General features: G+C 41.3%; 1 protein-coding gene across 1 annotated transcript; it reads left to right on the plus strand.

The window, feature by feature from the left end:
- Positions 1 to 678: 678 nt before the first annotated feature.
- LOC310966217 (small ribosomal subunit protein uS12-like) lies at positions 679 to 13,771 on the plus strand (the record flags this gene model as incomplete). Its single annotated transcript, XM_083940072.1, has 4 exons — positions 679 to 889; positions 12,434 to 12,593; positions 13,154 to 13,274; positions 13,589 to 13,771. 4 exons carry the CDS (start codon positions 679 to 681, stop codon positions 13,733 to 13,735), a joined length of 639 nt encoding a protein of 212 aa, XP_083796198.1. The 3' UTR covers positions 13,736 to 13,771.
- Between the last annotated feature and the right edge of the window lie 212 nt (positions 13,772 to 13,983).

Genomic DNA, 13,983 nt, shown 5'->3' on the forward strand with positions numbered 1-13,983 from the left:
GGATCCTCGCGTAACTATATTGACATGACATGGACCAGAATCCCATAGCCAGCCTAACATCGTCCGACATGCACCTTCAAATCACGTCTGATTGACTGAGCGCGATGAACGATTCACTCGGGAATCTGAGTAATATACTCTCCTAACTGAGTTCACTGATCAAAGGAAATAAGAAGACCATGGAGTTATGCCTCGGTACGCACCTCTGCACTATGTCTGACTGCTAGTGTACTTGCTGTATTAATCAACATTGCCTTGATCACAATGCTTTGTGCAATGTGGAAAGGGAGCTGATATAGCAAACAAAGCTTGAGGAAACTGAAATGAAAATAAACCGTGCAAATATGGCTACAGTTATCGCCACCTCGTGTCCACACTCTGTCTGTCTGATACTGGAAGCTATATTTCTTCCTGGAATCTACCCCATGTATACTCAACACTCTCCGTTGACCGCAAGTGCTGGCGAAACCCTAGGCCATGTTCGTAATTCAACACCAGCTCCTGTGACCAGAAACCTTGGTGTGTCTCTCGACTCCCTAGATCACAGGGTGATACTCCACCTCGGAAGACGTAAGATACGTACATCTGGGAGAACCAGTGCCTACATCCCGAGAATCCCGTCATGCTCTCCCGCTGGTACATGCCCTTCGTAGACTCTTCCAGTGGCTGGACAGGGCCATGGTATGCGACATCCTCGCAAACTACAGGGCGCCCCTGTGTGACTCGAGGGGGGTATGTGAACCTCTGGAAATTGACAATGGCACAGTCTCAGCATGTGAGGTGAACGAGAACGGCGAGATATGTCCCGCATGCCTCGTGGTGTGCGGTGCCCCATGCTTTGGTCCTATCTGCTACCAGCCCCAATCGGGCTGGTACACAACAAAGGAAGGTAGGAATTTTACACACAATACTTTAGTCAAATCAGAAGGACCTCACAGAGTATATATTGCGTAATTCAAATTCTACAGGAGACTTTCTGGAGTCAGCAGAGTCATTGGTAGTTTAGTGCGCCAGCAAGCATTTATTAGAAGATGGACATCGGATGATGATCACGGGTACTGTGTGCAGTATTGGTCTGGATACCAGGTGCCTTGGGGCAACTGGTTACCTGGGGCCAGTTGTGGTTGCGGTGGCATTGTTTCTTCTGCTTCCACTGCAGCTTTAAACATTGATCCCTGCAGTGGATCTGACCCGCGATTGTTCCTGACCTTTTCCTGTCAGTCTTTCCTGCATCTAAATCTATTTGGTCTGTTGTCCCTAATCCATATTTCTGTCCAATAATTCTTAGTTCTGTATGAAATGCTGCTACATTTTTAACACTATTTCAATTATCGCTCTTTATCACTTATTTAGTTTGTACTTATTTTATTTCAATCTGCTGCTAAACTGCACAGTGCGTATTGTTGTATATTGTATAAACCTACGCTTAGTTATTGTTTGATTTATTTGATGTTAGCTTTATTTGATTCGATTATGTTAGCTTATTGTTACTCTGATCCTTTCCCATCATTGTATTGAAACTGTTGCACAATAATTTCCCTCAGGATAAATAAAGCTTCTTGAATCTTGAATCTTAATCCTCACACATCACCTATGGTGGGATACCGTGACTCTACTAAGGAGCTTTTCATAAAATCTAATATTTTAAAATTTTACAGATATAGTCAAGCTAAAAATACTTGAAATCTTATTCAGAGCTGTAAAAAAAGATCTTCCTACAGGTATTCAATCTTTATTTAAATTAAGAAACAATTGCTATAATTTAAGAGGATTGCTTTGATTTGAAACAAGTAAAGCAAGAACTAACATTAGACAAAGATGCGTGTCCGTTATTGGTGTAAAAATGTGGAATGACCTTAATGATAAACTGAAAGTAATTACAACACGACCGATATTTAAAAAGACCTTGAAATTTGAAATAATTAAAGCATATGTATAAATGTTATAATTGGAAAAGAGAAAAATAAATAAATAAATAAAAAAAAGGGAAATGTTATTCATTTTGATTATTGAATACCGTAATTTCCGGACTATAAAGCGCACCTGACTATAAGCCTCACCAGCTAAATTTAGGGGAAAATACAGATTGCTCCATATATAAGCCGACTATAAACCGCAGGCGTTTTGATGTGTAATTACCGTAGTATATAGGGGTTCCTGCTACCACGGAGGGGATTGTCGGGACAGAGATGACTGTTTGGGAACGCAAAGCGTCCCATTTATTAACAATAAATCTTTCAATCATTCAATCAAACTTTCACATCTTTGACATGGCGAACAGCATTTGTGCAGAGTACAAATAATACAACGGTGCAAAGTAATACAAAGTGCTCGCCTGTAACACGGCAGTAAAAGTGCAGTCCCGCGGCCGTTTATGTTATCAAAATAACCAGCCATTCATTGATGTCAAGGGTACGTGCAGCAGCTCTATTTCCTTCTTTGACAGCCAGATCGATTGCCTTTAACTTAAAAGCAGCATCATATTCACTTCTCCGTTTGTTTTCCATGTTGAGGGTGTTTGCATGAGCACTTCCTTCACGCAAACTGTCGCTGAAGCTCTCCTACTCTTTGTTTTGCTCTCGTTACCTGGCGCCAGATGTCTGCCTCGGTCTCGCGCATCCTCGGTAGTGCGCGCCCCTGGTTACCGTAAGCCGTAGAAAAGCCGCACCGTTGTATAAGCCTCAGGGACCAGAACGAGGGGAAAAAGTAGCGGCTTATAGTCCGGAAATTACGGTACATGGAAAAGAGAAAAAAGTAAAGCTTTTTTAAGCAAATATGAATTTTGATTTTGCAGATTTTGATTTTTGCTTTGTATGTGTATGTATGTTTATATGTATAATATGTTCAAATGTATATGAAGTAAGTAAATGATTTAATTTATTTAGGTATAAGTAAATATACTTTGAATCAAATATATGTTTAATCATAAGTAAATATGTTTTGTTTAAAAAGTTAGAACTGTGATGTTAGGGTGGGCTAATAAAAGCAAGTTGCTTCAGCCCAATCCTTTTTTTTAGGTTGAAATTGTCAAAATATTAGGTCATTTTATTTAACATCTGATGTATAACCGAAAATAAAATTAATTCATTCATTCATGGTGAGCTCTGTGCCTACGGTTAGACCAGCTAATATCTGTAACCATATTCCAGCTCCGTCACTAAGTGGTGGTAGTTGTGCATTCATATGTTCCTTGTCTGCTAAACTTAATGGTTTGTATATCGGTGGTCCTGTCCCTTTTGAGCGTACTAGAGGCATCATGTGAGACCTTTTACCACGTGTTCTAAACACTACTGGTCTGTCTGCTCCATGCTGTGCCAGAAGTCGTAACTCATTTTCTAATTCTCTTCGATTCTTTTCCACTTATTCTTGCATCTCTACTAATTCCTGCATATATACTCCCTCATCCTCTATGTCTCGTCCAGTCTTAGTTCCTGGTCCTCCGCTTCCACATTCTGACCATAGTATCTCCTCTTCCTCCCCCTCTGAGCCTGAACTCATCATACTGATTTTTTAGATTTACGTGTTTGTTTTTAAATCCCTCTCTCTCTTTATCCGGTGTTTGTCGCTTTTCCGGCTTCTACAGTCATAGTCAGAGTGGTCTGAGTCAGTTAAGTCAGTCTCAGGTTTGGGTTTTCCTGCTTGGTGTCTTTGGCTGTTAGTAGGTGTTTTTTCATTGAAGGGCAGCCTTGTTACTCCCCCTGTTGCTCCCACTGTCTCTTCCTCTAGTTGCTCTCCGAAAGCCCCTCCTTTCTGTTGTGCCCTCTCATGCACCCTCCCTTCCTCATATCGCGCTCCTTTCTGACGCTGTCTCTCCTTCTCCTGCTGTTTTTCCTCCACCCACTGTCTCTCCTCTTCTGTCTACCTCAGCTGCCGTTCCGGCCATATGCAAATCTGGTCTTCGCTCCTCTCTCTTCTCCTATTCCTTCTCCTCCTTCTTTCTCTTATGCCACAACCTACTCAGACCATTTTTTCTGTTGCCCACTACTTCTTCACGTGCTCTGTCCTCCTCTAACTGAATTATCTAACCATATTCTCTGGGTCGCCCTCACCCCATCGTTTACACGTCTTTAAATATTCCTTCAAATCTGTCAATCTAGACTTATGTTTCTTTTTATCCTGACCGTAAGTAGGCCTTCCGGAAATGGCCTGTCCTACTACTCGCTGCCAGTATTCATCCCAACCTAATCCTGGGCCTGTAAATTACCTTTAATATAGCACATCATATTCCCAAAATGTGTAGTTGCATTTTCATGAGAAATCTCTTAAAATGTGTTTATTTTTTACCGTTACTTCCTGTTTTTAGGCTTGTGCTTTTATTTTGATAGAGTGTAACCGGAAAAGAGGGGAAAAAAAGAACAACTTTACAGGAAGTTAAGTGTATTGCAAACGGGTCTATCAAAAGTGCAAAAACTTAAGGAAATGTAAACCGACAAGTTTGTTTAGCACCTGGCTGATAAGGGCACAAGGTTTGTCATCATTTTGTTTTAATGTGGTGCTTAATGCTCAGTGCTCATCGTTTTATACAAGTCTATTTTAAGCAACGCTGTTTTGGAGCGATTCAGAGCATCTGTCTTTTTGAAGGAGACAATTATTTCATTACACTGCTTGCTAGTATTTAATAAATACAGCATTATTTTTTGTGTGCATTAACAATCTTTGGAAGTTAAAGCTTCAAACTGACAGTTATAATATCATTTTTTAAGTTAAATATGTTTGTTTATTGGACTCTCTTCTGAGTTTGTACTTAAGATAAAATAGGTTAAAAGGATACTTCATGATTGTAAATGACAATTCATTTTCTGTAAAAGGTTAAAAACACACTGTTTTGATATTGATGAACATGATATTACATAGATGGTAACATATTATTTTTGTTTTATTCCATAGCTCTTACGGTGTGTTCACTGTGTGTTCACGTTGTGTTCAGAGTCTTCAAGGTGTCAAAAGATTTAATGGAGCAACTGTATCATCTATTTTGCCCAAAAATAAACACTTGTGAACCATCAGTTAAAGAGTCCGACGATCAATCAGCCGGGGACGCTACAGGGCCTGCCATAGTTATTTCAGCTGTTAAAGTACTATTCACAGGTATTTATTTATTCTTTATTCACACACACTCGTTATCCGGGCGGCATTAGCTCAGTCCATAGTGACTTGGCTGGGAACCGTAGGGTCGCTGGTTCAAGTCCCTGTGTGGACTATGTATGGAGCGTGGACTGGTGGCTGGAGAGGTGCCAGTTCATCTCCTGAGCCCTGCCGAGGTGCTGATGAGCAAGGCACCGAACCCCCAATTGCTCGGGGCGCCGGTCACTGGCAGCCCCCTCGCTCTAACATCTCTCCTTAATTGCATGTATAGGTCCTGTTTGTGCATGTGTGTATTTGGGGCCTGTGTGTGTAACATGTATAATAATAAGAGTGAAAAAATTCAATTTCCCCGTGCGGGATAAATAAATGAATTCTTCTTCTATCCGGTCAGTATCCTCCCCTCACTCAAGCTTCTACTCTACCGTGATAGAGCGGAGTGAGACGATGAATCACCAGTTTTAATGACCAAAAGCCGAGTGTCACAGCCCCGTTATTTATGTACCCCCAGATAAGAGAAGACCAGTGGTGAGTTTAATCATCAGGCTTTTCTGTGATGTCTGCAACAACCTTCTACTGAAACCTACTCAAACTTTTATCTGTTTGTGTTCTCTATTATCCTCGAAACCTCCCACACAACAATCCTACAAATAAACACAACTTTTAGGTATTTCTTATACTTTGGTTCCCAGAACCTTAGGTCCCAACCCCCTCACCAATCCCAGAACCTTAGGTCCCAGACCTACAGTTTTTCTTTGGTTCCCAGAACCTTTAGGTCCCAGACCTACGGTGGCTTTCTAGGCTCATCTAGGGGCTATCCCCCTGTGGTGCTTTTAGTCCTTAATGCCTAATGTATATTCGAGGGTCTCTACAGCCTCCGGCCTTTCTGCGTTCCATGAACGTCTTACTGAGCACCGTTTATGCGCCTAGGACCTGTCGGGATTTAAGATCCCAACACTCCTTTACCTTTTACTCTTATACTGATTCCAAATCAGTTTACCAGGCCTTTTTTCAAATCGTCAGTCCACCGGCTAAATTTGGATCGAATTAACCTCTAGGAAACATACTGACTTTCTCCACCAATTTAGATTATAGGCCGAATCACAGTCTTTACTTCTTAAGAAGAATAGGTGACTGCTTACCTTTTGTCAGTGATGGGCGCACTTGTGGAGAAGTTCAGACGGTTCCAGGAGGTACCCAGTGACTCCGCTTGGTCACTGGTCCAACCTCTGCAGCTCCTTTTACCTGAGCCTCCTTGTTAGAATCACGTCCGGGCTCACCAAGTTTCTCTGTAGGAATTTTACACACAATACTTTAGTCAAATCAGAAGGACCTCACAGAGTATATATTGCGTAATTCAAATTCTACAGGAGGCTTTCTGGAGTCAGCAGAGTCACTGGTAGTTTAGTGCGCCAGCAGGCATTTATTAGTAGATGGACATCGGATGATACAGACGTCTGGAGAAATGTTCTATTCTCTATCTAGAGTAACTGTGTGCAACACAGTACCCGTGATTTATTTCAGAAGTAGCCGTTCCTCCAGCCTCCATCTTCCTCCCTGCGCGTCGGAGTATCCTCTGTATAGCAGGAGTCTTATTCTTTATCTGTGAAGGAAGCACAGCACGTACAGCAATTTCCCTAATCTCAACCTAGTTGCCACTTGCGTTTGTGCAAGCTGGCTATTTCATTGTCTTTGTGACCTTGACTGACTGCCAAAAGTTCCTGTGCTTTTGGAGAAAGCAGAAAAGCTTGAGCCTGGTCAAATAATAGCAGAGGCACATACTATCACATTCTTAAATGATTTTACTTATTGCGTTTTATTACACACGCTAACACATGATTACTATACTTCACTCATTGATCATTAATTCTTCAATGTGACCGAGGATCCTCTGTCCGAGCCATCGTCTACCGTCCCTGGTGCTGAGATGATCACCGCACCTAAGGACGTGACAAACACTGCGGTCATGACTGTGAGAGGCACGTTGAACACAACCGTGGATCATGCTTCAACTCCTTCCATCGCTGCTACAATAATCACGCCGTCTCCTGTTCCCATTGCTGGTACGCCTCTTAAACTGGTTTGTCCGAGCGACAATCCTGACCAATTTATCTCCACCAGCTGGTTTATGTTGTCAGCAGAAGGACTAATTGGGATATATCGCATCTACGGGCAAAGTATTGTGTCCAGATACAATACATTCCAGGAAAAAGAACTCAACTAGGAATTTTACACACAATACGTTAGTCAAATCAGAAGGACCTCACAGAGTATATATTGCGTAATTCAAATTCTACAGGAGGCTTTCTGGAGTCAGCAGAGTCGGTGGTAGTTTTGTGCGCCAGCAGGCATTTATTAGCAGGAGGGAAATCGGATGATACAGAAGTCCGGAGAAATGTTCTATTCTCTATCTAGAGCATCTGTGTGCAACACAGTACCCGTGATCAGAGTGAAGAAGTTCTGATATCTATTTTAAAAACTCCAGCATTTATGCCTGTTACAAAGGCGTGGTTATGTGTCCACTTGTGCGTGCATATATGTGTATTTTAGAAGCAGCCGTCACGACACCTCCATCTTCTACCCCCACGCGTAGGGGTACCCTCTGTGTCCACAGGAGTCTTCTTCTTTATCTGTGAAGGAAGCACAGCACGGACAGCAATTCTCCTAAATCTCCGCTATCTGCCAGATGCATGTGTGAAAGCTGACTAGTCCATTGTCTTTGTGACCTTGACTTGTTCCTGTGCAGAAAGAGCAGAAAAAAGCTTGAGTCAAAGGTTTGTGTGCTTTGCTGGAAGCAGAAAAGTTTGAGCTTGGACTAATAATCACTATCACACTTTTAAATGATCATACCTAATAATCACACTTATCACATCTTATTAATCATTACTAATACACACGATAACACATGATTATTAATTCTTCACCACCCAAGCAGTTTCCCCTGTTATATTATTGTGATTGCAACAGGACTACATTTAAACTTACACACTGTTCTCCCACGCCGTCTCCCTCTCTTTAGCTGCTGCAGCGGTGTTACACTTTCGGCGAAAAACCTGCTCAAACTCCCGTATGGGCGCATTAATAATTACAGTTGCAGTTGTAGCGTAGCCCTCTGCTTCCCCGTTGCCTTGGTGACTCGTCGAATCAGGGCTCCATTGATGCTGTCTTTTTTTACTTGTGGTGCACGCGCTTAACTCCAGGTAAACCTAATGCAAATCAGCTGTTCTGAAACCGAAAACTCAGAGTTTCCTATCTCAGAGTAGATCAACTCAGAGTTCAGGGTTAGACTCAGAGTTTGTTGAACTTGCTTTGTGAAACGGACCCCAGAAGTACATCTGAACAACTGAACAACAACAACATCTAAACAACAACTGAACAACATCTAAACAACAACTGAACAACATCTAAACAACATCTGAACAAAATGTGGACAACATCTGAACAACATGTGAACAACTGAACAACAACAACATCTGAACAACTGAACAAACAACAACTGAACAACATCTGAACAACATGTGAACAACATCTAAAGAAGATCTGAACAACAACTGAACAACATCTAAACAACATCTGGGGCCTGTTTCACAAAGCAGGTTTAGTGAAAACTCTGAGTCTGTTAACCCTGAAATGAGGGAAACTCAGAGTTTTCCGTTTCACAAAGGGAGGTAACTCAAACCAGAGACAGAGGGGTAACTCAAGCCTGTTTCACAAAGAGAGGTAACTTAACCTCTCGGTCAGTTACCATGGTAACATGCTCTCTGAAACTAACCTGGTCGGGACCAGGTTTTTCTCAGAAAACCTTGAGTTTCTCTCTGTCTCCGCCCTCTTTCAGCCACACACGGTGTTTGATTTCCTCATTCATTCAGTCAGCACGCGAGTTTTGGCGTAGTATAGTTCCGTCTGTTTTTTCAGAAAATCACTGCAAACATCAGTCATTAAAAGTTATATTAGGTGGCGACTATTTCACTACCATGGCGTGTCCTTATGATAACAATCCCGTGGATGAAGCTGCAGCATTACTGCGCAGAGAATTAAATATTCGCTCGGGAGATGATTATCAGACTATTGATTATAGATGTTCTTGCATTTCCAGGCAATTCTCTTTTTGAGCGGTACCGTTTCATATCACAGCAGATATTGTGTGTTGCGCTGCGTTTTTTTGCAAACGGGAGTTTTTGTATACAACGTATAAAAGTCATTCAGTAGGCCTACATTAGAAGTTATATTAGGTGGTGAATATTTACACTACCATGGCGTGTCATTTTGATAACGATCCCGTGGATGAAGGTGACGCATTTCGCAAAGAGAATTAAATATTGGTCGGGAGATGATTATCAGACCGCGCATAGACGTCCTTAATATACTGCAACCATAATTACAAAATTAATGAAATGGATCTTTTGAGCAAGTTGAATGTATTTGACTCAGCGTTTCTAAATATAATTCCAGCTTTTCTTGCAATTCATAGGTTCAAAAGTGTGTGCTTTTAGTTGGGTTACCGGTATATAAACTACTCCTATATAGCCTTCTGATCCAGAATATCACCTATAATGCGAGGGGGCTGAATACGCACAACACCGTTTCATGTCACAGTCCATCTCATCCCTCCTTACATTTCCAACATTAACAACCAGTAATGCTCTCATATCACAGCAGATATTGTGTGTTGCGCTGCGTTTTTTTTGCAAATGGGAGTTTTTTATACAACATTGATATGTTGTATAAAAAACAGCCACTTACGGTAATATTTACTTTACGATGTAAAACATGCTCAAAATGAGGCGTCACCATGAGACTGTGCTGAGGTTTTACCTGTTTGAAAAATGTTTTTATGTTTCATCTTAAGCTGCGCTTCGCCCCCGCGGGGTTGCACTTAAATGAAATAAACTAATAGGCTCCCACTCATGCAGTTCCCCCTGTGATATTACTGTGATTGCAACAGGACTACATTTAAACTTACGCACTGACCCGAGCCGCAATGTTCTCCCGCACCGTCTCCCTCTCTTTTGCTGCTGCAGCGGTGTAAACCTGCTCAAACTCACCGTATGAGCGCATTAATATTTCCATTTCCAGTTGTAGCGTAGCCCGTCGCTTCCCCGTTGCCATGGTGACTCGTCGAATCAGGGCTCCATTGATGCTGTCTTTTTTTACTTGTGGTGCACGCGCTTAACTCCAGGTCAAACTACTCTGAGTTGATCAACCTAACGCAAATCTGCTGTTCTGGAACCGAAAACTCAGAGTTTCCTATCTCAGAGTAGATCAACTCAGAGTTCCGGGTTAGACTCAGAGTTTTTTGAACCTGCTTTGTGAAACAGGCCCCTGAACAACATCTAAACAACTTCTGAACAACATGTGAACAACATCTGGGGCCTGTTTCACAAAGCAGGATTAGTGAAAACTCTGAGTCTGTTAACCCTGAAATGAGGGAAACTCTGAGTTTTCCGTTTCACAAAGGGAGGTAACTCAAACCAGAGACAGAGGGGTAACTCTAGCCTGTTTCACAAAGAGAGGTAACTTAACCTCTCGGTCAGTTACCATGGTAACATGCTCTCTGAAACTAACCTGGTCGGGACCAGGTTTTTCTCAGAAAACCTTGAGTTTCTCTCTGTCTCCGCCCTCTTTCAGCCACACACGGTGTTTGATTTCCTCATTCATTCAGTCAGCGGGCGAGTTTTGGCGTAGTATAGTTCCGTCTGTTTTTTCAGAAAATCACTGCAAAAATCAGACATTAGAAGTTATATTAGGTCGCAACTATTTCACTACCATGGCGTGTCCTTTTGATAACGATCCCGTGGATGAAGGTGCAGAATTACTGCACAGAGAATTATATATTCGTCGGGAGATGATTATCAAACTATTGATTATAGATGTTCTTGCATTTACAGGCAATTCTCTTTTTGAGCGGTACCGTTTCATATCACAGCAGATATTGTGTGTTGCGCTGCGTTTTTTTGCAAACGGGAGTTTTTGTATACAATATATAAAAAATTATTCAGTAGGCCTATATAGAAGTTATATTAGGTGGTGACTATTTCACTACCATGGCATGTCCTTTTGATAACGATCCCGTGGATGAAGGTGACGCATTACCGCAAGGAGAATTAAATATTCGTCGGGATGATTATCAGACCGCGCATAGGCGTCCTTAATATACTGCAGCCATAATTACAAAATGAATGAAATGGATCTTTTGAGCAAGTTGAATGTATTTGACTCAGCGTTTCCTAAATATAATCCCAGCTTTTCTTGCAATTCATAGGTTCAAAAGTGTGTGCTTTTAGTTGGTTTACCGGTATATAAACTACTCCTATAGGTGGAAACAACAGCCTTCTGATCCAGAATATCACCTGTAATGCGAGGGGGTGCATTTCACGGCAGGGGTGCTGAATACGGCACAACACCGTTTCATGTCACAGTCCATCTCACCTCTCCTTACATTTCCAACATTAACAACCAGTAATGCTCTCATATCACAGCAGATATTGTGTGTTGCGCTGCGTTTTTTGGCAAATGGGAGTTTTTTATACAACATTTATATGTTGTATAAAAAACAGCCACTTACGGTAATATTTACTTGTAAATACCATGTAAAACATGCTCAAAATGAGGCGTCACCATGAGATTTTGCCGATGTTTTACCTGTTTGAATACCTGTATGTTTTTATGTTTCATCTTAAGCTGCTGCCAAGTGTGCTTCTCCTCCGTGGGAATGCACTTAAATTAAATAAATTAATGGACTACCACTCAAGCAGTTCCCCCTGTGATATTACTGTGATTGCAACAGGACTACATTTAAACTTACGCACTGACCCGAGCAGCAATGTTCTCCCACGCCGTCACCCTCTCTTTTTCTGCTGCAGCAGTGAAACCGAAAAACTCAGAGTTCCCTATCTCAGAGTAGATCAACTCAGAGTTCAGAGTTAAAACACTTGTGCTAGTGTTTTCTCCTCTTTCATGTGTAGAATTTTGAGGACAGAGATTAATTTAATACAATTTGGAATAAGGCTGTAACGTAATAAAATGTGGAAAAAGTGTGTTGTGTGTGTGTACCTTTTTTTTAAAGGCTAATAAATTATCTTGGCTTTTGAGTTTGATGTACATTTCTAATCAAAGCAGAGTGTTTTTTGTTCTTAGAACTGTTATGGTGATAACTCAAACAATTATAATCCACATTTCTCAACTCTTTAATAGTATGCTGCTGCCACAAAATAGGAAAGCATTTTCTGTAAATTATCATACTTTTTTTTTTGCAGCAGCAGCAGCGTGTTTGAGACATTTACAATTTAAAATGGCAATACTGGTTCTACTTTGGCTCTAAAATATTTTAGTTCTGGTCTTTGCCTTCCAGGAAAGTGTCGTGGTCTGAGCACAGCCAGGAAGCTCCGTAATCACCGTCGTGAGCAGAAATGGCACGATAAACAGTACAAGAAGGCTCATCTGGGCACAGCTCTGAAGGCTAACCCCTTCGGAGGAGCCTCCCACGCCAAGGGCATCGTCCTTGAGAAAGTGTGAGTTCCACAAGACCTGCTGAAAAGTAAACCGCTGGACTGATGGCTGACCTTAGAATATTGGTCCTGGTTACAAAGACAGGACAGCTCCTCAGGGAAAAAAAGTATCATGGTCCAGTTTAAAGGCTTCTTAACTAGAGAGCTTGATTCAAATCGTCACACTGGATGTTTCAAACTATAGTTACTTAGGGCACGTTGACACGGTTCTTCTTTTGGGAATGCCAGTGGGAGAAACGGCAGTCTTTATCGCTCTCAATTTCTCATAATCTGTCCAATGCACCTTTTATATTATGTTTACGTTTGCACTATAATTAGACCGCTTTTTAGGTATGTTTTTTTATTACTCTTTTGCTGTATCTTGTAATGCTGCTGGTTAAACTGCAGTTTCCTAGCTTGGATCAACAAAGTATTTATAGTCTATATAAACTGTTTAGTTCTCAAGTTTTATATCAATTCTTAAGCTCAGTCAAACAGCTCCTGACATTAACTTTTGGGTAATTATCAACTGGTTTTATTTTGAGTTTCAAGTTTTTTTCAAGTGTTTTGTGTTCTGTCTGCAGTGGTGTTGAGGCTAAGCAGCCCAACTCTGCCATCAGGAAGTGTGTGAGAGTTCAGCTCATCAAGAATGGCAAGAAGATCACAGCATTCGTCCCCAACGACGGTTGCCTCAACTTCATCGAGGTAAACAGCTGTCCTGTATACATCCTGGAATAAAATCCAAACAAGCAGTTGTGATTGAGCCAGTTACACATGGTTAATCTGTGAAATCTGCAGCAGAAAAAGTAAGCTAAAATCATACCACATGTTACTATTTGTATTTTCAGGTCAGGAAGATAAAATACTTGGATGCTTATAATGTCGCAGGTTTATGCCAGTGTATTGCTACGCCTTGAAGTCTGTAGTATCTGCAGGTACTAAAATGGTCTCCCCCCCCCAAAAAAAAACATCTGACTATATGTAGATTTGTTGGCTGACTTTCGTCTCTCTTCTTGCAGGAAAACAATGAGGTTCTGGTGGCAGGATTTGGACGTAAAGGTCACGCTGTTGGTGACATTCCTGGAGTTTGTTTTAAGGTGGTCAAGGAGGCTAATGTGTCCCTGCTGGCTCTCTACAAAGGCAGGAAGGAGAGACCCAGGTCATAAACAGTTAAGCACAAAATAAAATAAACACGTTGTTTAGTGTTTTCATTTGTTCGTCTCATTATTGCCTTTTTCGGAAGGACTTAAAAACCAATGAGTCCAACTGCTTACAGGTTGTATTTGTTGTAAGGCAGCAAAAATGGTTTGTACATAAGGTAAGAAGTTATTTTAAAAGCACCGAATGACTAATACATAGTGTAATCCATCAAGTGTAAATTGTGAACTCAATAGCAACAACTTCCAAAACTGGG

This window comes from Echiichthys vipera (genome assembly GCF_963691815.1).
Source record: "Echiichthys vipera genome assembly, chromosome: Y".
Classification (NCBI taxonomy): domain Eukaryota; kingdom Metazoa; phylum Chordata; class Actinopteri; order Perciformes; family Trachinidae; genus Echiichthys; species Echiichthys vipera.